Here is a 27,565-nt window from a genome sequence, read left to right as displayed (position 1 = left end):
TTTGTTTGTTTTTTTTGACTCTTTGAAACATTTCTCTCCCATTTACAGTTAATGACCCTTGTATGTTCAGAAGGGGTCATGAGGGTAGAATAACTAAATAACTAAATTGCTATTTTAACCATTATTTTCATTTTTATCCATTAATTCACTGCCCTACGCACAGGCTGCTTAAACCCACCGAATCCCAGGACCCATCTTTGCTACATTAAGGTTAACCAGAGTGGGCTAGTTACATGTGCAACAGAGAGAAGAATACTGAATTCTAGACATATTTCCAGTCAAGGATAGAAAGGCATTAAAATGCATGAATATTTGCCATCAATTCCTTCGTTCAGTGGGGTCAACTTAGTGTAGGTTATTTCAGTAAAAGTTGTAACTTGTTTTTTCCTTAAGAATTATTTTGAAACAATGAGCAAAAAGATGATTTTTAAAAACCTACTTGATTTTTAAAAATCTACTTATTTGAAGTTCACCAAGAATGAAGACAAATTTCTGACTCTTGATATTGCCTAGTGTTTACTCCTTGATCTCTTTCTCCAGATTTGCTGTGTTCCTGATGGGAAAGGGACAGAGAGAGTTAAGAAAGTCTTTTCCCCCCTTATCCAATGGTTCTTACTTGGAAGGATTCAGATAAACAAGGGAAGATGTGTGGGCCAAAGAAGATGCCCTTTGTAGGGATAGCAAAATGAGGAGTAGTGGGGGTTAACCCATTTTTATTGTCAGAGGGAAAAAAATTGGAAGTGATAGGAAACTCCCATTCAAATGCATAAATATAGTAGAAATAAATGGTGATGCGTAATTTCAACAAAAGCTTAAATGGAATCCTGGTAAGATGGAGACTCTACGGCAGGTGATTCCCATGTCTGAGGTGGTGGTGGTTTGGACAGCTTCTTTTACATGGAGTAGCACTTCCCCAGAGAGCAGAAACTAAGCCCTGAGGCTCAGATAGTCATGGTAGTGTGGAATGGCCCCTGGCTTCACTATGGCTTGTTTAGTAACGGAAGCTCTTCCTGGACCAGGATAAATTAATGACAGTAGTCCATGCCTTGGCACACTTCCCCTATGGATAACTACAATGCTTTCTGCACGAGGCTTTCCTTGAAGACCTCCAGAGCTGCAGCTGATGTAGTTTGCTATGTTAGCTGTGGCACTGAGAGGTGAACATATTACACTGTGTCCCCCCCCCCCCCCCAAATCTGGGATTTCTGTTTTGATCAGATGTTTTCTTCCTCACCATGTGACAAGGGGATCTCTCTCTTTCTCTCTGAGATGAATCATACATGTATTTTTTTTCAGTTTTGGGGTGCGCATAACTGGTATGCAATGAGAGGAAATCCACTTGCATCCCAACACTGAAAAAAAATCTTAAATTAGTGACAGTCTGATGTTGATAATGCTATTATTCCCATTCTGCAGGCAGAATCCATCCGATAGGATTGCTGCCGTACGGTAGTGTCTGACGTACATTGTGTATTTTCAAAACTTTTAAATATATATATTTAATAAATATATATCTATATATTTATTTAATATATTTATTTAATAAAAATATAATAAGGAAAATGTGATAACTTGCCTTTTCTTAGACTTAATGAAAGAAGTAGTGCTGGATGGGTTGATTGTGTCTTTGATGTCAATCAGTCTATTCTTTTGTATTTGCTGTATGTGTATGTGCTTAGCTTCACAAAAGAAAAAGAAACACTATTGAGCAGATCCAAGAGCTTTGTGCAGAATATGTTTTGCAAATTGTGGCAACCATGATGAAAAAACAAACAAACCACACAGTTTGGCCTCATGGTCTCACACTGGAAGTGAGATGCCTTGAGAGGATAAGGGAATCCTCAAGACAATTTCTCATAGTGCGGAGATAGGCAGTTTCATCTAGCATCTTGTTGATAGTGGGATTTCGTCACATTGCTACTGAAATCTTTGCTCTGGTTGTCCGTGACCTACCAACCCTGATTCAAGGACTTCTTGTTGGAATGCAAATCTCGAAGTGGTTCAGGATCTGGGATTTAAGGATGAGTGGTGGTGCTCTTGTGATCCCTAGGGCAATCCCATGGACCAGGGTCATTACAGTGGTCACAGTTCAGCTGCGGAACCCCCTCCCAGTGAAGAGTGGTTGTTGACCTTGATGTTGTTACCTCAGTGCCATAAAAATGTGTTTATTTGTGCAATTTGCAGGGGTGGGGGGCAGAACAAGTGCTTAATATTTTTACTTGCTGAGCCTTTTTGGTAAGGATTTTTAGAACTTTTACTATATATACAGTTTAGAAATATCATTTTATTGTTACAGTTGTTTTATATTGTGTTTTAGATAAGCTGTTAGCTATCCTAGACTGTTTGTGAAGAAGGGTGGGATATAAATAAAAAGAAAAGTAAGCTTTTGTTTCAATTTAATGTGTTTCATCACAGTAAATTATTGTAGTCCCAACTTGTGTATTTATTCTTATTAGTCTTAAAATAGAATTTCTATTGAGTGTTGCATTGTGGAGATTGGATTACTTTTAGTATAATACTTTTGATATGTTGTTTGCTTATTTGTTTGTTTGTTTGTCTGGTAACATTAAAGCTAGTCAGATACCTCTGGACATTTTCTGATGTGGTCTATTGCTCTGCAAGAACAATTAACCACACAACAAATTGATTAATTAATTAATCAGCCCATTAGCTCAGAGCTTATACAGAAGAAGAAGTCATCGTGTAGGGTTCCTAGGCTCTTGAAAACTGTGACAAAGTTCCAATCTAGGCCATCTTTGTATGTGTTGTTTATAGTTAGTGTCAATGTTGATGACAGTTTTGGGAAAATGAGACTGCAACCCTAATTCTTTCCACTTGGCTGGATGTGTTTTGTGTATCTTATGTTCAGTGTAGGTATCCTGGGCAGGACCATATACATCCATATAATTCTTCCCTGGTATGTGTGGGTTCCTCCTTCGTAATCCCTGAGCACAGTGTGAGAACTGGGAGGGACTTCTCCAGGAATAGCTTACAAACTGCCCACTTACATTGCACCTCTTTTGAAAGAGGACACAGAGAAAAAAATATAGGTTTATTTTTTTCCCTTGATTTTGTCCTGAAGGAAGGAAAAAGTGGTTGATTTCTACAATTTCAATGGCTTAACACGAGGATTAATTGCCAATGTTTAGCTTTTAACCTCTCCCAGACTCACTGGCCTTTGTTCACCAAGCACATTTTTCCAGAGCTGCAAATGTTACTCCCTTGGATGGCAAAGCCCACTCTCCTCCAACCAGCAAAACCACCAGTGGTCATGCTGGCTGGGAGATTCTGGGAGTTGCAATCTCCAGAAATAACATGTCCAAGCTGTTCTATTATTCTTTCCTTCTCAGCAACCACTGGTATTACTGGTTCTGATCCAAGCCCTCTCCAGGGTGCTGTTTCATAAAATCAAGGATGCCACTAGGTGACGCATGACCCCTGTATAGGAAAGGACGCCTCTCTCTCCCCAGCAACCACCTAAAGCAGGAGAATTCCAGCATACAAGACACTGAGAGGCAACGCCTGCAGAGAAGGGGATTATCCCAGAGATGAGGTGCTCAGTAGAAAGAGTTGGTTAACTGCTAGTGAGATCTTATTGAGACAAATTCTGAGTTTCCTAGTAGCCAAGTCAACCCCTCTCCCCTTTCTATGAATTTCCCCTTCTCTGTTTTCTCTTCTATTAGAATATACACTTCGTTTGGCCATACTGGGGATGTGCTTTTCCACAACACTGTACGCTGGTCCCTGAGACATATTTTTACATGTGAAAGCCTCCACATCATATATTCTGTTGTGCAAGGTTTCATCAGTTCTTTCAAATAAATCTTGAAAATCAAATTATACTTGCCATGGCTAAGTATAGATTTATTTATATTGCAGGTGTAGAATTTCCAAACAAGCAAAATGGTGTGTGTGTGTGTGTGTGTGTGTGTGTGTGTGTATGTGTGTGTGTGTCTCTGTGTGTGTGTGTGTGTGTGTCTGTGTGTCTGTGTCTGTGTCTGTGTCTGTGTCTGTGTGCTGATGCGACACAGGTAGAATCAGCAAATCAATGTTGTAATTGCTATTGTGTTTTGGCAATGTACATATATTACTAATACATAAGACTTTGTAGAATGTGTATGCAGTTGATGCAAGTGATTGGGTCTAAAGATTTCCAGTAAGTATGATATGGCCATAGACTATGCGTTGAGCAGATGACACAGACACATCTCTGGAACAAGATATATGCAAGAAATTATTTTATACATATTTATTTAATTATATATACAGTGGTGCCTCGCTAGACGATGATAATCCGTTCCACTGAAATCGCTGTTTAGTGAAATCATTGTCTAGCGAAAAGCATTTCCCTATTGGAATGCATTGAAACCTGTTTAATGCGTTCCAATGGGGAAGAATTGTTGTCTAGCAAAGATCGGCCATAGGAAAGATGCTTTGCGAACCGCCGATCAGCTGTTTAAACAGCTGTCTTGCGAAGCTTAGGTCCCGAAAACACCCATTTTGCGAGCGTGGAGGGAGCTGTCAAAATCGTTGTCTAGTGAAAATCGGTTTGCAAAGCAGGAACCAAACATTGTCCAGCGAAATTCCCCCATAGGAATCACTGTTTTGTGAATTGGTATAGCGATCGCGAAAAGTCAATGTCTAGCGAAAAAACTGTCATGCAGGGTAACAGTCTAGTGAGGCACCACTGTATCAGGCTCACTTTCCTTCCAAATGGAAACTCTTCCCTGTATGCAACAAAGTGGTAACTAGTCAGACTTGCTCAGGTCTTCCAGAAAATGGATAAATGTGGAACATTCTGAGGTTCTAGCTGCATTTGGTTGGCCACTTAATAGTTTCAGAGCTAAAGATATGAAGTTTTTTCTTTGTCTTCTCTCTCTCTCTCTCTCTCTCCTGTCATTTTGTGGCCTGTGGTAGAATTGTAGATAGCAAGGGGCCTTCTGTCTTTCTCTAGGGAGCGAGAAGGAGAGCCCTTGCAACAGTGCCTGCTGCCATCTGAGCAATGCAGTTGGCAGCTGGTCTCTCATAAAGAGGGGTGCCTGAAACTATCAGGTTCCTCCTCTGCACCACCGGCATCATTTTAGCTCCACTGTACTATCCTTGGGAAAACCACCTGACCTAAGAAAAGAGGTTGCCATTCCTCTGGTGAGGAATGTGATGTCGACCATGAGTTATTACAGGGCTTTCATCTGGCCATTTTGGATGGCAAGTAAGGAGCTCCTCTGTCTAGTCAAAATTTCCGGGATAATTTGGACAGGCAGAATGTGGTTAGGTGGAACAGGCTCAAGCCATTTTGTAGACTGCAGCAGAGCAGCCAACACCTTTATGCCTGAGGGAATTTTCCTTTGAGCCAGGAAAAGGGAGTTACTTACCTATACAAAAATCGTAAACTGGTTGGGTGACAGCTGAGGCGAATTGGAAGGTGCTGTCCTTCCATTGATTGACAGTGTCTCTGCCCTGTGGCACAAGTCCAGGACCCTGTTTCCCAAACGCTGGCAGGAGAAGGCTACCAAAACTAGAAGTGGAGCCAAGGTGACTGGATAAAAAAATATTTTCTGCATGAGGCAAAGTGAAGCAAAATAATATTTTTCTGGAGGATTTGTTGCGACTGAGAATATTTCAAAAGGCTTGGAATTTGTGGGAATTTGAACATCTGATCTACAAAGGCCTATAAGGAAGTTCTTTTAACAATACTGAATTTCTTGGGAATGTTAGTTTATCCTCAGTTGTCTGAAGGACATTTACTGACAGAGTAATTGGGTCATTTCAGACATTCCTGAGGAGCAGAAATGGTGTTGAAAAAAAAATGTGGCTGGTAATTGAGGTAACACACTTTGGAGTAACAGAAAATGGGCAGACAGAACTGGATGGACAATTATTATCCAAATATAATATCATTACATTATCAAAATAAAACAATTAAAAATGCATACTGTTATAAAAAATCTCATAAAATAAAGGATCTTCATAAATGATTTAGAACTGTAATTTTGAACAAAATGCCTCATATTATTTATAAAACAATATTTCCATTTGGGCTGAAACTTATGTAATTAATTTCAGAGAATTACCATAGCTATATTAGTTACTGGTAAGTTCAAAAAAATGTAAAAAGTAAAAATTAAGTCTGTATGCAGTCTTACATTTTCGAGTTTCAGAAAGACCACTAAAACGCTACACGTTCCCTTCACAGAAAATATTTTGCTATTGAAAAACAAAAGCATAAATCTTGTGAAGAGTGAATCAGAATTAATATTATTGGGCTACATTTATTATGTAGCAAGGACAGTATACCGAAAAGGCTTCCAAATGATTCAGAGACCCAATGGTTGTTGTTAAAAGTCTAACAGAGTAGGATGTTTTCACAGGTGAAAACTTTTCAGCCAACACTATTTTATGCTGAGCATCCAAACAGTTCGTGTAACTGTCAGCTGAACACAACAACTTCTGTGCAACATGTCCCTCCAGTTGCAGGAGTCAGTTGCAATGAATACTTTCTCTTGAAGGAGGTCTTCATTGGTTTGCTAGCCAGAAAGCGATACCCATGAGCCTCTGCATCTCTCTGACTGCGGTGTTGTAAAGCACTGGTCAAGCAATGATCTTCCTGGGATATAAATGCAGCTGAGTTTTGAGACTGCATTTTATGTCTTGATTTGTTAAGAATGTTCCTCTCTTCATTAACCTGGGTCATCTGACCATGCATTGCCCTGCATAGGCAGGTGATGCGTCTGTTATCTGGTTGACTTGATGCCTATTTCTATGAATGATGAACTTGAAATAGGCTTGAGGCAGAAGAAGCATCTGTTCTAAAAGAAGACCAGCTACTCACAAAGCCACTCGGGTCACAGACAAGCCCTAGTCCCAGCAGCGATGTGCTCTCCACATACATGCCTGACATTCAGGATAACACTTCATACCTCTGATAAGGTCAACTGTAGCCCACAACGGCTTATGCTATGCTAATCATGTGATTTTGAAAGGTGCACATATAGTATTTTATTATTTTAGCTGCTATAGGCTACCATGGCTTCCCATTGTTTTATGTATTTTAAGTGTGCACATAATGAGAAGCTACGTGTGTAGTTTTTGAATTGTCCTCAAGAAAGTTGTGTTTTTTGTGGGATGTTCATTATTCAGCGGCCACAATTGAAGTTGTATAGGAAAAAAACTAGGAATGACAGGCACAATAAATGTTCAGTTCTGTTGCTTTCAGTGTGGGACATAGTTTTATCCTATGTGAGCTTTCTCAGAAGGCTGATCTGGGATTGCTGTTAGGTAAGGGTGCATAGGATTGCAGTTGTTAGACTTTCTAGTCAACTGTCTATAGTATCAAGTTGCAATCATAGATTCCTTTCCATATTTATATTCGGTTGTGTTGATTGAAATGCATATTCCTCACTGAAAATGGTAACTTTTGAGTAGTTACAGAGGTTGATGTCATTTCATGTATAGCCCTAAGAAGATCAGTTACTTTGTGGTATGTCTCGCTGCATGCAGTGGGATTTGTTTTGAAATAAACACGCCTTAGGTTGGAATGGATGTCTATTACCATATGATCCTGAATAGTTAATCCTGTGTGTTTGATGGTAGTTGTCATTATGTTAACTAATGCAGCAGTTGGCACTCCCCATTAAAAAAAAAATACTTCTATTGGTGGCACAATCTGTTTCAGAGGTAAGTTGTAAGGAGAACAATGGAATGGGCTGGAAGTCCTGATTAAATACAGTTGTCCCCCTTTGTTTTACAGAAGGGGTGGACTGTAGCGGGTTCCAACATGTCGTCAAAGAGAATGCCATTCTACCAAAAAAGGCACAAGCATTTTGACCAGTCCTATCGCAATATTGAGACAAGGTATTTGCTCCAGGAATATTCGGCAAGGAGGTAAGTCCTATACTTTTCCCTCCCCATGAACAAATGTTACAGCTCTGTCTACCTTCTGAGACTTAAAGGCAAATTCATGATGTCTGCTATGTAGCCCACCAGTAAGTGCAGCATGGCTCTCTCATTTTTGCTGCTTGTAGGAGATTGCAGAGATGGACCTCTTAGGTGGGTGGCAGGCAGCAGAATACAGCAGGATGTCTTGAGTTGTCTTGGGAAGTTACAAGTTGCACATACATAGCACTATGGCTTGGTCCTTTGAGGGACCTCTGCATCACCCGAAGAACTTAGACAACTGGAGGACAGACTTTAAGGATTCCAACATTGCTGGACCATTCCTGGTCCTTGCCCCATAAGACCATGCTGAAATCTATTAAGATATGTACGCCCTATCTTTCTATTCCAAATCATGCTTCTTGGCATATTTATTCCCCATTAAAAATGTTCTTGTAAGAAGCAAAAGCACAGATTGGAAAGGATCAAATTTTGGGATGGTGTGGACATAGATGAAATTGTTCAAAGACCTAGAAACCCTACAATGAGTAAGTCCCTTAACTTCAGCATTCTTTTGATATAAGAATCACTTCTGGCAGGTGGGCAGAGTTGGGCATCAAACTACAGTATTTAAGCCATCAAAACCAGAATAATCTGCTGCTCTGTGAGGAGTTCAAAAAACACAAAGGTGTGAACTTGCTCACTGTAATCCTCTGTATGTTTGCTCAAAAAGAGTTTCACTGAAGACATTTGAGTTTACTCACAAGTAAACATGGAACAAGTAAAATCCTGTGATCAGAATGGTAGCCCTCCATTTCTACCTGTTTCCCCGCTCTAAAAGTCTACTTTTTCACGTTTGACTGGATTCTGACCAAATGTGACAAGTGCAACCTGGACACAGTACTTATGCTTCCTTCTTCAATATATCAGTAGAGGGGGGGGGGAATGTGTCCAAATTATTTTCCAAAAGTGAAAAGTAAATGTTTGGTGTGGCCTCTAGTCTTCATGGGAGTTCAGTAAAACTCAGCTTTCCAATGTGTTTGAGCATCTGAAAACACTGTTTCTAGATTTTTTTTTAAAAAAAGGAGTATCACTTTAAAAAGTATTACTTTATATACCACCCCATAACATTTGAGTTTCATTCTAGCTAATCAAAATCAAAAGTTATTGAATGATATATAAAATAATACTTTTCTAATCTGTCAGAGGCATTTAAAATGCATGGCTCTGACTGCTTTTGGTGTCAAAACCGAGTCTGCTAGCAATGAAATACCAATAATGAATGTTTTCTGTGAATTTCTACATCATTGCTTTCACATTTGCAATTGCTGAAAGACTTTAGATTTTCTAATTCATGCCTTGAATGTGCACTTTCAACTGCCAATGTGAACTTACGTGACTGAATATACAAAAATATTTCCTTCTCGCACAAGTCCCACTGGAAAAAAGTCCTCCACCACAGATAAGATCCTGAAAAGGAAGGCAGACTATTTTTTTTTAAGCTTTAGTGTATCCAAGTACAGTTTGCACAGGAAAACTTATGGAAACTAAAAAACCCGAATTAGTCTTATAGACGTTACATCGCTATTTCTTCTTTTTCTTTCACTTACGAGGAAGGAACTTTCCATTAAACTCTGAAACTGCATAATCATCATAGATCAGATTCTTCAGGCAGAGCTAGGCTGGTCATTGGGGTTCCAAAGTTAATATGAGCTTTGTAATATGCTTTTGAGCTTTAAATCAGCCTTTCCTCCTCTTCTTCCTCTTCCTCCTTCTCACTAAAACCCACACTGAAAAATTGGGCAGTTCCGCTCCTCTAAGATGGCTGTCCAGCTATGGCTGTTATTCTATCCAAGGAAGGCCCTTCTGCTCCCAAGCTGATGTCACAGCCTTTCTTGGGGGAGTGTTTTACTCTCTCTGTCTCTCTTAAATGGAATTCTTGATCTGATGAGAGATACATGAGACATCTGCCCTTTTTCTCATGGAAATCCTTCAAGAAAAGCTTACAGGGAAGCTATTCCCTTTGTAACCTTCAGAATATTCTGCAATACTGGCTTCTCTGCATCTGTAGGCGGAGAGAAGTTTGTTTGGTTCTTGGTTCAGCTGTAGGTGTATGTTGGATAAGCCCAGCCTTCTGAATTCCCCAAATCAGTCCAGAGTCACCCTTTTTCTCTTCTGAAACAGCTACAGCCTTTGTAGCCATGTAAGATCATCCCCATTCCACTTGTATGGCGATGAAAGGGGGAAAAAACCTAGAAAGTTGTTTATGGCTAGCCTCAGAGCTTGTAAAAACTACTGGCTTGGACTGTAATTCTCAAAGTTCCCCAACCAGCATGGCTACTCAGCTTACTGACAGTGAGTTTCAAGCCCTCTTATGGTAATGTTTCCAATCTCCAGCTAAAACTCTTTTTGCCCAGAAAAGAATACGGAAATCTTAGCACTGTGTTGTTGTTGAGTTCTCTGTGGTTTGTGTTCAAAGGGCTGCTTCTAGACAGGCTGCTTCATATCAGACGTCTTCCAACCTGGGAAAAACAACATGTGTCCTCTGTGCAAGGAGGCAGCAAACTGGCGGAGAATTGGTGTCAGCATCACATGAATCCCAAGCAAGGTAAAGCTTTCTTCTGGCTAAATCATAATGCACTATTATGGTTGTGGTTCTCAACCTTTGGCTTTGGGCTTCGGCTTTCAGAAAAGCCCCGCGGAGCATGACCCCTGGTTCAAAAGATCAGGAGGGCCAATTTTTAGCCACCCACATTCAGTGACATAAGTTTGGATATATCTAAGGAGTGCAAAAATGGCCTAGGAAGCTGCATGTGGCCCACCAACAATGTGTTATTACTCTCCATTTTATTTCTCTCTAGCCAAGGGGCTGTGCTATGTCATACAGATTATGGAATGTGCCTTGGGTGATTGTTATCACTGCTTGCTGCAAGACTCACCCACAAATATTTTGAAATAAGAAAAGAAATGGGTTCTTTTCTAAAGAACTCTCAGAAACGCCTGAACGCCCAGGGGATGTAGGTTTACTGGCAGAGCTGTCAACATGATCAGACATTTCCAGTGTCCTGGGCTCTTCATTAATTTATTTGGTCTGGAATTCCAAAGCATAGAAGCTCTTGTAAATCTCATAGCTGACATATGCCAATACTGAAAATAGGCTTTAAAAGTGGATAAAATAGATGCTGGTACTTACTGGGCATGTATATTTTAAAGCTAATGTTCTATGCTCTTGTTGAATGTCAAAACTGTATGTTTGAGCTGCTTGCTCAGATTCTTACTTAGTTTTCTTCCTCATATCCTATTTACCTCCTGAGTCGTGGTGGTGGTGGTTTAAGGTGACATCTCAGTTTCAGCCAAGAGATGTACTCCTATAATAAATATGCTGACAGCTCTATTCCTTTTTTTGTGTGAGAGGCTGTACACCCACTGACGTACAGTAGAACAAATACACCAGGGACATGGACATGGTATGTTAAGGAAAGGAGAGTTATGGACTGATATCATCACCTCTTCCCTACAGACAAATCGAGGAGCCTTAGGTTACCTCTTAGCAGAATGGAAGAGGGACAGTCCTAATTGCTCAAATAATTTATCTAGACGGATAGATCTGTTCTTTTGTAAGGAAATAAATCCAGATGGTCAGAGCTCTCCTTTAGTTTGCTGTCATTCTGCATCAGTAGATGTGTTGGTATCCTGCAGGCTACAAGGCACAGTTGAGTCTCCCCATCCTAGCATCATTGGCATCAATGCAGTCTATCTTTGTATCTTACGACCCACCAGTCCCTCTGCCAAAGAACCAGAGTTCTGACATGGGGCCATCAAAGTGTGGCTTGTGGCCCCCACTTCTATGCGGCCTCCTGTGTCTCTCCTCCTCCTCTAGTTCTCTTCTGATTTTTAAAAAAGGTCACAGTTCGCCACTGAAGTTTGGTGAGAAAAGGCTACTTTCCCTGCTTGTTCTCTCCTGCCCAGTGGTTGTAGGAGAAGAATAATTTAGTACTTTGACTAACTCTAATTAGAGGCATTTTCCAATATTTTTCTTAAGCATTACTTTTTTTAAAGAGAGAGGTTAGCCCTTGGTATTTAATCACAGTTACAAGCCTTTGTTATCTAAACAGGAAATCTATTGTTATTTAAACAGTAGCTGCTCATGCTGTTGCTTCTACCCCAGTAAGGGAATTTAAAGTGATTGATACCCAAAATGGATTTATAACCTACTTTGTCATTGTTTAGTCGTTAAGTGGTGTCTGACTCTTCATGTCCCCATGGACCAGAGCATGCCAGGCCCTCCTGTCTTCCACTGCCTCCCGGAGTTGGGTCAAATTCATGTTGGTAGCTTTGGTGACACTGTCCAACCATCTCATCCTCTGTCGTCCCCTTCTCCTCTTGCCTTCACATTTCCCCATCATCAGGGACTTTTCCAGGGAGTCTTCTCTTCTCATGAGATGGCCAAAGTATTGGAGCCTCAGCTTCAGGATCTGTCCTTCCAGTGAGCACTCGGGCTTGATTTCCTTCAAAATGGATAGGTTTGTTCTCTTTGCAGTCCAGGGGACTCTTGAGTCTCCTTGAGTCTCCTCCAGCACCACAATTCAAAAGCATCAATTCTTCAGCAGTCAGCCTTCTTTATGGTCCAGCTCTCACTTCCATACATCACTACTGGAAAAACCATAGCTTTGACTATACAGACTTTTGTTGGCAAGGTGACGTCTCTACATTTTAAGATGCTGTCTAGGTTTGTCATCGCTTTCCTCCCAAGAAGTAGGCATCTTTTAATTTTGTGGCTTCTAACCATCTGAATTGGGCCCTACTCCAAAAATGAAATCACAAGAACCATCAATCCAAGAAAACAACACTGAACTGAAGAGGAAAAACAGCCGCCCACAAATAAAGTATTTCTGCCAAAGGGGTCATGGACCACATGGGGAAAACATTTGAAAAAACACAACCTACAAACAGTATTCAAGCCCACCACAAAAATACAACAAATGTTACAGTTAGCAAAGGACAGGAGGGACCCCCTCACCACTGCAGGAGTATAACGGATATCTTATAGTTGTGGCCAGGTATATATTGGAACGACAAAAAAAAGCATCCACACCAGAATCAAAGAACATGAGAGACACTGCAGACTAAAACAACCAGAAAAATCTGCAGTAGCTGAACATGCCCTAAAAAAAACTGGACGTGAAACTCTATTTCAAAATACCGAAATACTAGACAACACCAGCAATCATTATGTCAGACTACACAGGGAAGCCATTGAAATCCACAAATACCAGCAGAACTTCGACAAAAAAGAAGAAAGTTTGAAATTCAAAAAACATGGCTCCCAGCTCTCAAAAATACAGCATGCAAAAGGTCAACAAACTCTACCCAGCCACAAGGACCGGTGATCACTACACACAAAAGACCAGCTAATGACACCCATCAACCACAGTGACGGATAATCTCTTTTTTGTGCTCTCCTGTTTCACCCTCATGAAGATGTTCTTTAATTCCTCCTCACTTTCTGCCATCAGAGTGGTATCATCTGCATATCGCAGGTTGTTGATTATTTCTTCCGGCAATCTTAATTCTGGTTTGGGATTCATCCAGTCCAGCCTTTCACATGATGTATTCTGCATATAAGTTAAATAAACAGGAAGACAATATACAGCCTTGTCGTAATCCTTTCCCAATTTTGAACCAATCAGTTGTTCCATATTCAGTTCTAACTGTTGCTTCCTTCCCACATATAGATTTCTCAGGAGATAGATAAGGTGGTCAGGCACTCCCATTTCTTTAAGAACTTGCCATGTTTGCTGTGGTCGACACAGTCAAAGGCTTTTGCATAGTCAATGAAGCAGAAGTAGATGTTTTTCTGGAACTCTCTGACTTTCTCCATAATCTAGCGCATGTTAGTAATTTGGTCTCCACAATAGTTCCTCTGCCCCTTCGAAATCCAGCTTGTATTTCTGGGAGTTCTTGGTCCACATACTGTTGAAGCCTACCTTGTAGGATTTTGAGCACAACCTTCTATAATTAATTGATTATTTAATTAAACCTCTGTCAGTTTGGAGAAGGGGAATATAAAATATAACTCAAGATATATATAATTGAGAAAATTTTGCATATATATAATTGAGAAAAAAACCCCACAATTATCCTAAGCACCATCCCTTCCTGAGTCCACACCCCCTTTGGTATGTGGCCCTCAAGCAGCTGAACAACTGATAAAATAGCTCATTTCTCCCCACAATCCCGAAGCTGCCAACCCCTTCATAGATGCATATTCTGTGGCTGGTGGCATCTGAAGGAGATTACATGTTATTCCTAATGGGGACTAAACTCTTAGTGTTATGAAAATTCTATAGCCCATGTAGGTGCACTCATCTGTTACATTTATAGTATTACAATATCATGTGTCTGGTATTTGTACCATAGCAATTGGATGGCATCAGTTACCACTTACCATTACCAGTTACACAAAAATGGTGCACAATTAATTGAACCTTGTTGTTGTGATGTCACTTCTGACATATGGTGACTCTATGAATTCATGACCTCCAAAAGGTCCTGTCCCTAACAGCCATGCTCAGGTCTTCCAAATAAAAGCCCATGGCTTACCTTGTGGAGTGAACCCGTCACATGTTAAACTGAACAATACAAAAGATGACTTTATTGGTGTGATCTCCCCCATCAGTATACTAGACAATTCTGTGTACATGTAAAATTCAAAATCACATTAGACATAGGTGTCCTCATTCCCCCAGTATAATTCAGAAATAGTCTGGCTATGTCAAGCTGTTTACTCAGCAGGTCTGAAGGAAGTCTTGGTGTCTGAGAAATCTGATGTGGTACTTTCAATGCCTGAAATGCCAACAGCTAATGATTAAAGCAATTCCAGACTCTGTGCAGGCTTGTCACCATAGTTGTTCCTGATCTGGCTTCTTTAGAAGTAAATTCTTCTTCTGAGGAGTGTGTTACACAGGTTGATGGCTCTACTCCTATACTTGGCTTGCTTGGTTTTCAAGGAGGAGAGTACAGATTGCCTTTTCTGTTGTGTCAGGAAAGGCACCATATTCAGGTGTTAGATTTGGGACAACATTAAAGATGGCATGTTGTTGTTGTTTAGTCGTTAAGTCGTGTCCGACTCTTCATGACCCCATGGACCAGAGCACGCTAGGCTCCGGAGTCCACCTAGAGCAGGAACTGGCAAACCACTCCAGTATCACTGCCAAGAAAACTCCATGGACAGAAACAAAAGGCTAAAAGGTGGCATAGTAGGAGATAAAATAGAGCCAATCCCTTGGAAATTTCGCTTGGATTGAGTCCCATTGAAATGGCCCTTTCATTTAACTTTGCAGAGACAAAGTTACACTTTCAGTGAACTTTGATCGTAAATTACCTGTGCAAAATCCACTGTGAGGTAAATGACAGGTATTTTAGTAGTAGGACAAATTATTTAAATCATAGAAAGACTAAAAATGAGAAAATAATCGATCCTCCTCCTGCAAGACTATCATCCCCTGGGTGTCTGTTGTGGGGTGCTTGTCCCCTGAAAGAGTATTTATTGTTTTAAGATACTTGGACATACGTATTTGTAGTGGTGCATGTCATGTGAGCATGCAGCTGGACAGTGTGCTCCCTTTCTGGAAGAAGTCTGATCACTCTTGTGTGGTTTTGATTGAATGTTGCCCTCATTCCTCTTTGTGCTTAATTTTTTAAAATAATCACGAGAGATGGTTGTTATGAATCTCTTCTGTCTTATCTAGCTGTGTTCCTGAAGCATAGCTTAAAGCCAGGATCCACTAGAGAAATGCCTGAACCCTATTTTATTGTCAAGGTTCACCCTAGGGACCCTTCCCACAAATAAAGCATGCGGCTTATATACTGCCCCATAGCGCTTCAAGCACTCTCTGGGTGGTTTACAAGTTAACTATGCAGGCTACACATTGCCCCCCCCCCCCCAGCAAGCTGGGTACTCATTTTACTGACCTCGGAAGGATAGAAGGCTGAGTCAACCTTGAGCCAGCTACCTGGGATTGAATCCTGGGTCGTGAGCACAGTTTTGGCTGCAATACAGTGGTTTAACCACTGCACCACGAGGCTCTTCACATATAATACTGCACTTATTTCCTGACAGAGCACAGCCAGGCAGCTTGGTGTCCTGAGGATTCAGTTGAAGGGCTTGTAAACTATGAAGCTTTTTGTTGTAGCTGGGTCAAGCAACTGGGATTTTTGAGACAACAACTCATGGCACGATGGTTCCTACCTGCAGGCTAGAATATACCACCTGAAGGTTGTGTTCATGGTCTCCATTGATCATATTTTCTTGAAATGTGTTCTCATCCAAATATAGGGCAACTGAGGACATGATGGGGAGAAGAATGGCAGCAGCAGTAGGTTGTAGTTCTACCAATGTGCCAGATTCTGGCTGGAGAGCCTCAGGTTCAAATCCTAACCCACCCATGAAACTTTACTGTGGCAATTCTGGGGTGATCACTGGTTCCCTGCCTAGCCAAGCTCACAGGGTTCTTGTGAGAATAAAATGGAAGGAGAGGAAGGTTATCTTCTTAAGCAGCATGATGGTAAGGTGGGATGTAATAAAAATAGTTGGAGAATCCATTTGACAGGGTTTGGAACTTTACGAATAAAATTTATATAGTTCATATGTGCTCATAATATATGGACGTAATATGCTGAATGTGAATAGACAGGAGTGTGGCTGTTCCTGTGACGCTTCCTCCCTTCCTTCCTACCAAGTCTGTATTTGGTCATCCTTGACATGTTGTATCTGGCTGAATCCCAAAGAGAGAGAGAGAACATCTCATTGAGATTAGTATAGCTACTTCTGTCAGCGCCCGTTAAGCCAGGCTTCCCCAACCTTGTGAACTGCGGTCATGTTGGTTTACAATTTCCATTATCTCCAACCACTATGGCTTCTTTGCATTTAGAAGGCAATCAGTTGGGGAAGGCTGTGTTTAAACCTAATTTGGTGAGTTGCTCATCATAAAAGTAGAGGACTAAAAATAAAGCTCTGAGAACTGATGTGAAGCTTAGTTGGATAGCTCAACAGCTTAAGCATCTGGCTACAGATCCAGAGGTTGGGAGTTCGATTTTTCACTGGGCCTCCTGAACAGCGGTTGGACTCAATGATCCATAGGTTTCCTTCCACCACTGCAGTTCTGAGGTTATTATTGGGTGAGGGAAAACTTGTTTGGAGAGTGTGGGTCCTCCACCTTGTTTATGTTGGTAATGAAACTTCATACACTTCACTGGCATAACCAAGATGGCACTTTTCTTTTCAAAAATACTAGTGTTAGGGGTGCAGGACACCACTACCACCATATTCAAAATCCATGTTTAACTCTTATGCCCCCCCAAAGCTTACAAAGCATAAACAGTTGATTCACACACACAAATACAGACAAGAAGCTAAAACACATAAAAAGTCTTTATCGGACGGGGAAGACAGAAGTGCATTCTCTCCTCCCCCTCCCCCCAAAATGGAGCAGCACACCAATATGACCTCCCCAACCCACATTAGCCTCCTGGCATGCCTCAGCACCTTCTCTGGCCACCACATGGAGCTGCCATGTTAGGAGAGGGGCCATCCAGGCCATTGCCATTGCCATCAAACCGGGGGGGGGGGTCACTGTCCCATCACCAACAGGAGCTTTGAGACCCACCTTTTGCAGGTCACTTTCTGAAGACGAGTAGCAACACAGTATTTATTGACTATTTATTTATTTAGTGAAATAATTATATTTTTAAAAATTCATGTTTAATCAAAACTGTGCTGCTCCAACCTGTGAAACTCAAGGGAGAAGTGTATTTCACCAACAACGCGTGAAAGCTTTGATATGGGGGTTTAACTCTATGTCATCTTCCCTTTTAATCACGCAGGAGTCAGGAGCAAAAGTCTCAGCACTGGAGTGAGCAGAGGAGGCTGCGTTATGTCAGGAGTCTGGCCTCCTTGGAAGAAGAGCTTCGCACAGCCAGGCTCCTCGCTAGAGAACAGCTGGATAAAGTCACCATAGAGAGGATGGTGAGACTGTGAGAGCGCCTTCTGTGTTCTGTCCTCCGTCTGGCTTTAAGCAGAATTTGAAAAAAATGACTTTCTTGGATTACAATTCCCTGAATCCCCCTATGAGCACAGCCACCCCTATAGATTCAGGCTGGCTGGGGGATTCTGGGGGATTCAGTCCCGGAGAGTGAATAGCAAGCTCAGTGCTTTAACATCCTGCAAAAGCTGCACCTCCCCCCCCCCCCGCCGCTTTGCTGTTCATGCCAGGACTTGACTCGTTCTGTTCTGCTTCCACATATTTTTATGTTCAGGTACAAGAAAGAATGGCTTTGGAAAGGTATTCCATTGAAGAGAGCATTAGTCGAGCACCTGAAATTTTGGTGCGACTCCGATCTCATACTGTTTGGGAAAAGATGTCTGTCAAGCTTTTCTTCACTGTCCAAGGATTTCCCACTCCTGTTGTACAATGGTAAGGCTTTGACCCTTTCCAGGAATCTCAAAATGGTGTTAAGCTGCTTTCATTTGGGAGCATCAGCTGAGCTATTTAGTGTCACATACATAATGGATATGTTAAAAACCCTTTATAATCCTCAAAGATGTGCCAGATGGGTACTGTTGACATTGCTGCTCGGAGGGGAGGAGGGTCAGACTTTATACTTCTTCGTTCGCCTTAGAAGAAATCCGATGGCGCTTCCAGATTGGAAGGATAAGCTGACTGGGAGCTGTCATTCCGAGGGAACACTCAGATGTGTCCACTGTCCCCACATTCTTCAGGGAAACTCCTTCTGTGTCCTCCCAGGTTGAAGTGCAGACATACGCTGGATGTTTCAGCAGTCAAAATCTGTTGCACACAAATGTAATTTCACAGACAAGAGCAAGAGAAGCATGTGGATATGTCCTCCCAAGCAGCCTCCGTTCAAATGTTTTGTATTACAAACCGACAGTTTAACAAACAATAAACAACAACATTGATTCTAATGGAGCAACATTGAGTTCAAAGAAGCCCATTTCTGGTTGAAAGTTACAAAGTCCTGTATAAAAGTGAGATCCGGCAGGACTTTGCTGTTTCCCCTGCACATTCACATACATGTGATGAATGCTCTTGAGCACTTCCAGTTTATGCTGAATGCTAAGTCAACTTAAACCACTTGTCGGCCTAGATAAGAATTGCCCCTGGTGGCTCTGTGTGGTTTCAGACAAAGTTCTTCTCCAGCTCTCCTCAGTCTTGCCTGAGATGAAACCCAAGACCTTCTCTTGCTGTGAAGGTACTCTACCACTGAACTACATAGGAACGTGGAGAGCTACCTGTACGGAGTCAGGCTACTCATCCTGATAGCCTAATATTGTCAGTTATGCCTGACACTGGCTTTCCAGGGTTTCAGGCAGGATTTTTAGTACTCCTTGTTGGTTTCCCAACTTAGCTTCCACCTTTCTCCTTTTCTTTGCAAGCTGTTTGGGAATATATATCTTGTACAACCTTAGATAGTTTTGAACAAAAGAAGAATTATAGAGCATAGACCTCATATTGAATACTGTATCCAGTTCTGGACACCACACTTGAAGAAGGAGTCAGAAAAACTGGAATAAGTTCAGAGGAGGACAACAAGGATGATCAGGGGACTGGAAACCAAGCCCTAGGAGGAAAGATGGAAAGAACAGGGTAGGCTTAGCTTTGAGGAAAGGAGACTGAAGGGAGATATGATAGCACTTCTCAAATACTTGAAAGATTGCCATACAGAGGACGTGTTTTTTTTATCACCTCAGAGTACAGGACACATAATAATGGGCTCAAGTTACAGGAAGCCAGGTTTCATTTGAACATCAGGATAAATCCCTTAACTGTTAGAACAGTACAACACAGGAACCAATTACCTTGGGAGGTGGTGAGCGCTCCAACACTACAGGCATTGAAGAGAAATTTAGACAACCACCTGGCAGATATACTGTACTTTGATTCGTATTCCTGCATGGAGCAGGGGGTTGGACTTGATGGCCTTTATAAGGGCCCTTCCAGCTTCATTATTCTATAATTCTATGATTAAGCACTGACCAAACTGCTTCTATCCTTGCCCTTCTGTGTCCAAGTCATCTTGATTCTCTATGTGTGATGTTGCAATTTGTTCTGTGTTTGTTTGTCAGGTACAAAAATGAAGAACTGATTACACCTGCAAGCGAGCCTGGAAAATACAGGATTGAAAGCAAATATGGAGTACACGTGCTGGAGATAAACAGGTCTATATATTTTCTGAGACACTATCAGTAGGGTTTAAAATCTGTCTACTCAGAAGTCACACTGAATTCGGTAGGGCTTATTTTCAGGTAAGTGGGTATGGTTTGCAGCATACAGACCATTTAGTGAATATGCAAAGGATTTTGATAGATATGTTTCATGTAGTGTATAATGGGATTCAGGTGACACCCTTCAGGCGATAAAAACATGGATAAGGGGGCTTCCTGTGGCAGTCCCTGTTATGCCTTCAGCCTCATCTCCCCTCATACACATGTTCAGCGTTAATGAAAAAGGATTTCTGTGTGGATTAGTGGGACGGTGATTTGTCCAGGCTCCTGAGTTGCGTGGAGGAGATCTCTGCACATATATTGGCATACACTCTGAACTCCTGTGCATGAATGTGTGAGAGGTTTTCATACACGGCTAACCCCGCCTAATGGAAACGGCAACCTGTTAGAAACAAATGATTGTTCAGTGGTGACTGGATGGCATCATCCACCACATGTAAGACCAACATGCTTGTTTAGAGATTCAGACCAGGGGAGGTATCACCTACATCACTGCTCAGGAAGGAATGGTTGAGGGGCTTAGGAAGCATGGCTGAGGGTTGTCACCCGATGTCAGCCAACTGCGATGGTTATCTCACTCCAGGCATGGCTATAATCTGGCCAGGCCACCAGACTCCTGTCCTCAGAGATCAAGCAACAGTTTCCAGAAGGCAGGTGTTAAGTATTCTTGTGCTAACTTACGAAACAAGAATATCAAAGAATCCAAACAAAAGCCAAGAACAACTTTTATTCTGTTTGAAAACTGCCAGTTTCCCATTGTTTCATCCTCCGTCTGTGCTGGAGAAATGGCAAAAAGAAGAACATTTCTTAGTTGCTTATCCCTCACCAGAAGTCTCCCTAGCGGCAGCTTGGGCTTTGCCTCAGTTTAATGTTTGCGTCTCTTAGAGAAGATGGGTTGACGATTATCTACTCAGGGAGCTGCTTTTGGCTCTCAGTATATTTCTTTGGCGTTACCATTTCTGTTGGCCTTTTAGGGACCTTCAGGTTGGACTAGATCTGACAGTTTTTATATCTCTAATCCACATGGGGCTGACAAATTCAATAGAAAAAGAATCATTGTGGAGAGAGAGAGAGATGAGACTGGGAACCATGGTCGAGGGAAGAGAAACACAACATTTACATATTGACTAGGATGGGGGAAAGGATTAAGGTCTCCTCTCCTGCCATGTCAGAGCTCCAGTTCATACAACTACTGTATTGTCCTTCTTTCAGTCGGTCCATGTAAAAGCTGAAGACAATACGGCCAGGTTTAGCATGGGTCCTGAGAAGGAAACTCGGCTAATATCTCTGTAAATGCTGGAAAAAGATGGCATTTATTTACTGGAGTGGGAAAGTTTTCCTCTGGGTTTCTTTGCCCTGGAGCTTTCTGTTGCTGCGAGGAGTGCCTGAATGACCTTTGGAAGTGTCTTGCATTTCCCCATAACTATTGTTGCTTCTTGAGAGAAGAGCGAGAGGAAGGGAAGATACGGATCTATTGGAAAGCATATCGGTATAGTGTAGGCTGGGCTATTCTGTTTTACAGAAACTTTTAAAGAATGTGTGCAAGTTTCAATGTTATTTTGTTATATAATTGCACGTGGATATGTTAATGGAGGACCGGGAAACATGTGGCTCCCACCAACCTTTGGAACTCCCTCTCCCATGTATTTCCCAGAAGGACAAACAATACTCCAGGTTCCTCTGGGAGTACAATTTGCCACTGAAATGTGATGCCTTTTGGCCAGAAAAGCCTGTTTTAGAAATCAGGGTATTTGCTGTGTTACAGAGCATGTCCAGATGGGCACATGGCTCGTTATTTGGAATGCTTCTGATGCTGTTTGGTTCAAATCAAATTACATATTTGTTGACTTAGACCAATCCATCTTGCTTCCTTTTTATAGCTGTCTTGCTTCTTTTTGGCACAACACTAGGCTACTGTTTTTGGGGGCACAATTTGGAGCGCTCCTAATTATTCTGTTCTGTAGCCTGTGTGGATGGTTAGTTAGCACCAAAATAGAACAGTGGGGGGGGGTCTTATCTGAGGTGACAATCCAGTGATGTATTTGGTGGGTGGTGGCATTGAAAGGGATGATGGAGAACCTTGCTCCTCTATTTTCATCTATTCAATCATTTTAAAATTTTAAAATATGTTTTCCTATTGCTGCAGCGCTATTCTAGATAAATGAGATACCTTGGTGGTATTATGTGTAGATGAATTGTTGTTTTGCTATATCACTTGCTTTATTCAAAGAAAACAGTTGCTGTGGCCCACTGAATGATGACTGTGGGAAAAAGCAGGGAAGGGGGCAGGAAGAGGAGTGTTATTAATTAAAATGGGGACAAATTGGGGTGATCCAAAGACATGTTTGGACCCTTCCTTACAGGAGAAGAGAAATCAATCAATGTGGATGGAAGGATCACTCAAGTGAAAGATAAAATAGATTACACTAAAACAAATAACCTTTTAAACCTGAACCAGACCACTCCAGTTTCTTCTGTAACTGACTTAATTGAAACCTGCTGCTATATCCGGAAAGGCACACCTTTCTGCTTGTGTTATTAATAAAAACTCAGTACTGTTTTCAAAAGTGGGTGTGCAGTTTAACATCAATGAGTTGTAACCCACCCAGACTAGTGCTGGGTGGGGAGCGGGATACAAACTGAAGGAACGAACAAATGAACGAATGAACGAATGAACAAACAAACAAACTCTGCAAGGTTGCCAAAAATTGCTATCCCCATATGACAGAGAAGAAGGGCATTCAATGCAGCCAAATAAAGTAAGCCTGAAATAAGGAAGAGCCCCTTGTACAGCCAGGTGGAAGCATGTGGAGCCCACTCTTCTGTCTACATAGTTTAGCAATCCCTGAAATGTGGGGAGAGTGGATTTCCAGTGGCAGACAAAATTCATAATTAGTAGTCATTGATCTTATCATGCAGTTTATCATTTCATGCAGAAAGCCAGTGCTGCCCAAGACATTTTCCTGCCTGAGAAGGAACAGCAAACGATAGTGCCCACTCACTCAAATGAAGATGCTTTTGCACTCTTAATCTGCACATTGGTTGTTTTTGGCATAGAAAAGCCCTGAAGCATCCCTCAGCAGCCCTAGCAGTAACATATTGAATGAAATGAGTAACAGCTTGCTGACTTTTCCTGCCACTTGAAACTACACTATCTAATGGTAGGGCCAGACCTGAAGAAAACCATGCATTTGCTTTGGCTTTAATGATTCTTAATGGCTGAAATCCTGTTGCTTTGACTTATGCCACGTAAGACTGATGCCATCATCAGCCAGGGTGGTATTTTGGACATTAAAAGTCTCTGATTCTCCCTAGAATTCTCGAGGCTTCCTTAGGATGCCTTTCATTGTGGGGAACATTTTATGAGCCACAAATCTAGGATGGGGGTTGTCTTTAATTTCTTAAACCACTGCTGCCAAAATGATCTTAGGAAATTAAAGATTCCTTGCTCCTACTCTTGTGGCTTTCCCATGCTGAAGAGGATTCCAAGGGAGCCTTGAGAACTGGGGTGGCGGTGGAATATTAATTAATTTCTGAAAAACTGCCACAGCTGACAGTGCCATCAGCCTGATGCCATGTAAGTTAAGCTTCTGGATTTCAGCCAATATCTTAACATTCTTTTCATGATGAGAAGGGAGAGCTAACTGTAGATTTCCTTTAACTTCTTTTGGTTTTTATATAAGAGCAACTTGTCTGTGAGTATTGGCCAAATGAAAAAAGAAGGACATTCACAATCTGATCTTGGCTTAACTACCGTACATTTTATGTCAAATGTGGATCGTGCACCACTGCTTGGAGCATGATCCTCCTCCTGCATGCTGTGGTCCCAGTGAACTGTGTGTGTTCCGTACATCCTCTTATTGGGACTGCAGGATGATGGAAGAGGAAGTTTAACCCTAGTTGCAACTGTATATCCCCCCCCATCTTCCCAGCATGGCAGTTGCACTTAGGACAAAACTATTATCTGGTGTCAATGGGACCTTTTTGTCCCCTTAAAATGATTGCCTGGTGGGCTGGGACACTATGGCCATTGTGATGGTGAAGGGTGAAACCTCTCTGTGCCGTGTCTCCAAAGGAATTCATGTCCCCTCCCATACGTTGTGGTACACTTAAAAAGCAACAGCAACCTGTTGATGATACTGTGCCATTTTTTGCTTTTACCCAAGAAATGATTCCTGTTGAGACCACAGTGATGAGAAGTGTGTGATGACTTTGGCTCTCCTTCCCCTTGCTGTTTTCATAAAGCCAATCATCCTTCAATCCAAAGTCACAAGGATGGCTTATGGGTATATGCAAGTAACTGGACTGGGGTCCCAGCAATTAAAAGACAAGGAAAATCTAACTGTGGACTTTAGTTATTTCCACTGTTTTGGCCCTTGCGGACTTTGCTTCTGTAAATCAAGCAGATCCCACTATCAGCTGGCTTCCAAATGGGCTGTATATTATTTGGTTGGATTGTAATTTCTTGATGCCTTTTTAGTAATGATCAGATCCTTGAATTTATGCAAGATTGATTTTTTGCAGACAGTGTCAAACACCACCAACAAAATGAACAATATGAAGGTCAAAACCTAAACTTTCTGGAGGTCTGGATGTTTTGCTCTGTTGTTTTAGAGCAGAAACTGTCCAGCTACTCCTTTGCAGTTTATAAATACTGGATAAAAAGTCTAAATATCTTTGGTGTTAATTTTTGGGTATCTAAACTGTTAGGATTCTCTGCCTATTTCAGTGTTCTTCTCAGCTGTTCATGCCAATATGCTGACTTTCAAGTCATCTGATATGTAGCCACTTAAAGCAGCTTAGGTATGTCTTGGCTGTCATCTTACCAGTCCTCTGAAGCTTAGGCAGAGAACTTTTCCTTCTGATGCAAGTGTGACATTTATTCCTATGAATATACTGGGTGCTCCCTGGCTCCAGTGGAAAAATTCTTGAGAAGCCAAAGACGTGGCATCATCCTATCATTTTAAAGTTGCAACTGGATACTCTTTCATTTCTCCATTTGTCAGTCCCAGAGGACTCTTACATCTGCTCAGAAATACAGAACTTTTTTGGCGTTTAGGGTTACTCACTTTGAAAAATCTTTCAAAATTCCATCCAGATGTTACAGCTGTTTTAATGCATGGTTGATTTTTATGTACCATTTTTTTGAATATAAGCAACAAGATATATATATATATTTAAAAATCTCTTTGCCACACATGTCTTGGTAACAATTTCATGTTTCTACTGACCTTGGAAATCAATAAGCAAAATCCTAAATTAGGAATTTCCAGAGAAGTAGCTATGTTAGTCTGTTTGTGCCTCTTAAAAGGGGGGAAAAGAAAGAAAGAAAGAAAGAAAGAAAGAAAGAATAAATTATTGTAGCACCTTAAATATTACCAGATTTGTTTCAGTGTGAGCTATCATGGATCAAAATCCATTTCCTCAGGCACACCTGAAAAAGTGGATTTTGGTCCATGAATGCTAACATTATTCATCATTAAAGTGCCACAAGGAATTGTCTTTCGTTATTTCTCTCCCCCTCCCCCCCCCAAAATTAGGGATGTGACTTTTTTATTTATTTCCTTGTATTAGTTAGTGTGACATAGCAGGGCACTCTGAAGTCACTGCCAACTCAGGCCTCTCAGAATGCCCACCACACCACTTCACATTCGCTGCCACCAATTATATTGACTATTTAAGAAGGACAAAGGTTTCCTTCAAAACAAAACAGGTTTATTGAGATAACAAAATAAAATACGAAAATCACAAGTAGCTAATCAAGATGTCAATTACTATATCTTATTTAATCAATCACAGACTTCCCTCACTGACCACTTAGGCACGCAGGCCTCTAAACAAGCTCTTTCTGTCTCACACTCCAGATCTGAACTCCTACACTCTCTTCACACCCCTTTTTCTTCCAGCTCCTCCCTCTTCAGCCCCACCCTCCATCACCCCATTGGCTGATGATTCACTGCCCAGCTGTGACGGACAGGTGAGGTCAGGGCTGCCTGTTACAGTTAGTATCCAGAATTCCCCTGCACATTATTCTGTGGTTTCTATTCAATTAGTTTCTATGCTAGTACATCAATGAAGAAACAAGCTTCTTCAGGGGCTGGGCTGGCTTCTTCTACACAAACCTTCCTGTGTCTCAGGGTCCACTTCTGAAGCTCCTCTCTGTCTCCCATTGTTGTGGTAGTTGTGGGGTGTGGTAGTTGGGAACCCTTTGAATTTCTCTTCTTAGACAGGTTTGGTTAGTACCAGGTTTGTTGTTGTTTGGCCACCCAATGAAATCCTTAGGAAAAAAAAATCCTAGACCTTTCTGACTTTATCTTTTAAATCTGAATTTTGCTTGCTCAGATTGTTCCTGTAGTGCTATTGCTAATTTTTGTCTTTTAATTATGTAAGCCACGTTGGGTCCTTTTCTAAAAGAGAAAGGCAGGGTAAAAAAATTTAAACAAACAATTTCACGTTTTGGATTGGAAGCCAGTTTGAGAACTTTGTGCCAAAGACTGGGGATTAAATTCTCAAGTAAAACAAATAATAGATTTATATAATTCAGTGATATGTACACTGACATCACTCTCTTAGTAGCATATTTCCATTTTGACAATTAAGCTTTCGCTTTGGCTACTGTGCCAATGACTGAGGTTGAGGGCCTAATCTGTATTTGGCAAATGAAATGGCCATTTGGCAAATGGGCTAGCTAACAAAATTAAAAAGCCAAATTGAGCAATGCTTTACTGATTATTCATAATGGACAAGACCTTGATAGTGAGTTTTTATAACTCTGACCCATCAAGATGAAGTGGTAGCCATCTATAGCAGCCTGCCAAGTGCCAGGCCCCTAGTAGGTTTCAAATTATGCACCTCTTGTCTGTACATTTTCATACAAAATGAATTTTAAAATCTCATATAATCTCATATAATCCAAGGCTACAGGATATGAATGTTAATCAATACGTTTCTCTGAACTCATGACTCCCTATGGGGATGGGTGGGGGAGGAATCTATGGCCCTCTGGAAGATTTGGGGCTTCAGGTCACATCATTCCAAACATCTGAAACGCTACATTTTCCTGCACAACCTCACGGCAAAACTCATTTCATGTCCTGTTTTGTATTCTGAAATCTATTCTCAGGATCCCTCAGCCAATCATATCCAATTCTTTCCTCACAGGCCAAATTCCACCTCTGTTTAACCAGACACAACCTCCATAGCTTAAACCAGTGCTTTCCAACCTTGGGTCCCCAGATGTTATTGGACTGCAACTCCCAGAAATTCTGGCCAGCACAGCTAGTGCTGAAAGCTTCTGGGAGTTTTAGTCCAAGAATATCTGGGGACTCAAGGTTGGGAACCACTGGATTAGACCGATTTTAACAGTGTCTTGCAGGATAAGGTTACAGG

General features: G+C 41.4%; 1 protein-coding gene across 1 annotated transcript in view; it reads left to right on the top strand.

Moving 5' to 3' along the window:
• The first annotated feature begins 7,751 nt into the window (after positions 1 to 7,751).
• Positions 7,752 to 27,565, top strand: part of MYOM2 (myomesin 2) — a 96,043-nt gene continuing 76,229 nt past the window's right edge. Inside the window, exons 1-5 of the mRNA XM_020782643.3 lie at positions 7,752 to 7,881; positions 10,352 to 10,480; positions 17,758 to 17,899; positions 18,190 to 18,347; positions 20,018 to 20,110. Coding sequence (XP_020638302.3) covers positions 7,775 to 7,881; positions 10,352 to 10,480; positions 17,758 to 17,899; positions 18,190 to 18,347; positions 20,018 to 20,110 — 629 coding nt within the window. The 5' untranslated portion in view covers positions 7,752 to 7,774. The remainder of the gene's footprint in view (positions 7,882 to 10,351; positions 10,481 to 17,757; positions 17,900 to 18,189; positions 18,348 to 20,017; positions 20,111 to 27,565) is intronic.

The sequence above is a fragment of the Pogona vitticeps genome, chromosome 1 (assembly GCF_051106095.1).
Source record: "Pogona vitticeps strain Pit_001003342236 chromosome 1, PviZW2.1, whole genome shotgun sequence".
Classification (NCBI taxonomy): Eukaryota; Metazoa; Chordata; class Lepidosauria; order Squamata; family Agamidae; genus Pogona; species Pogona vitticeps.
The sequence above is the reverse complement of the archived record's forward strand: the minus strand, read 5'-3'. Positions and strand labels throughout refer to the sequence as shown.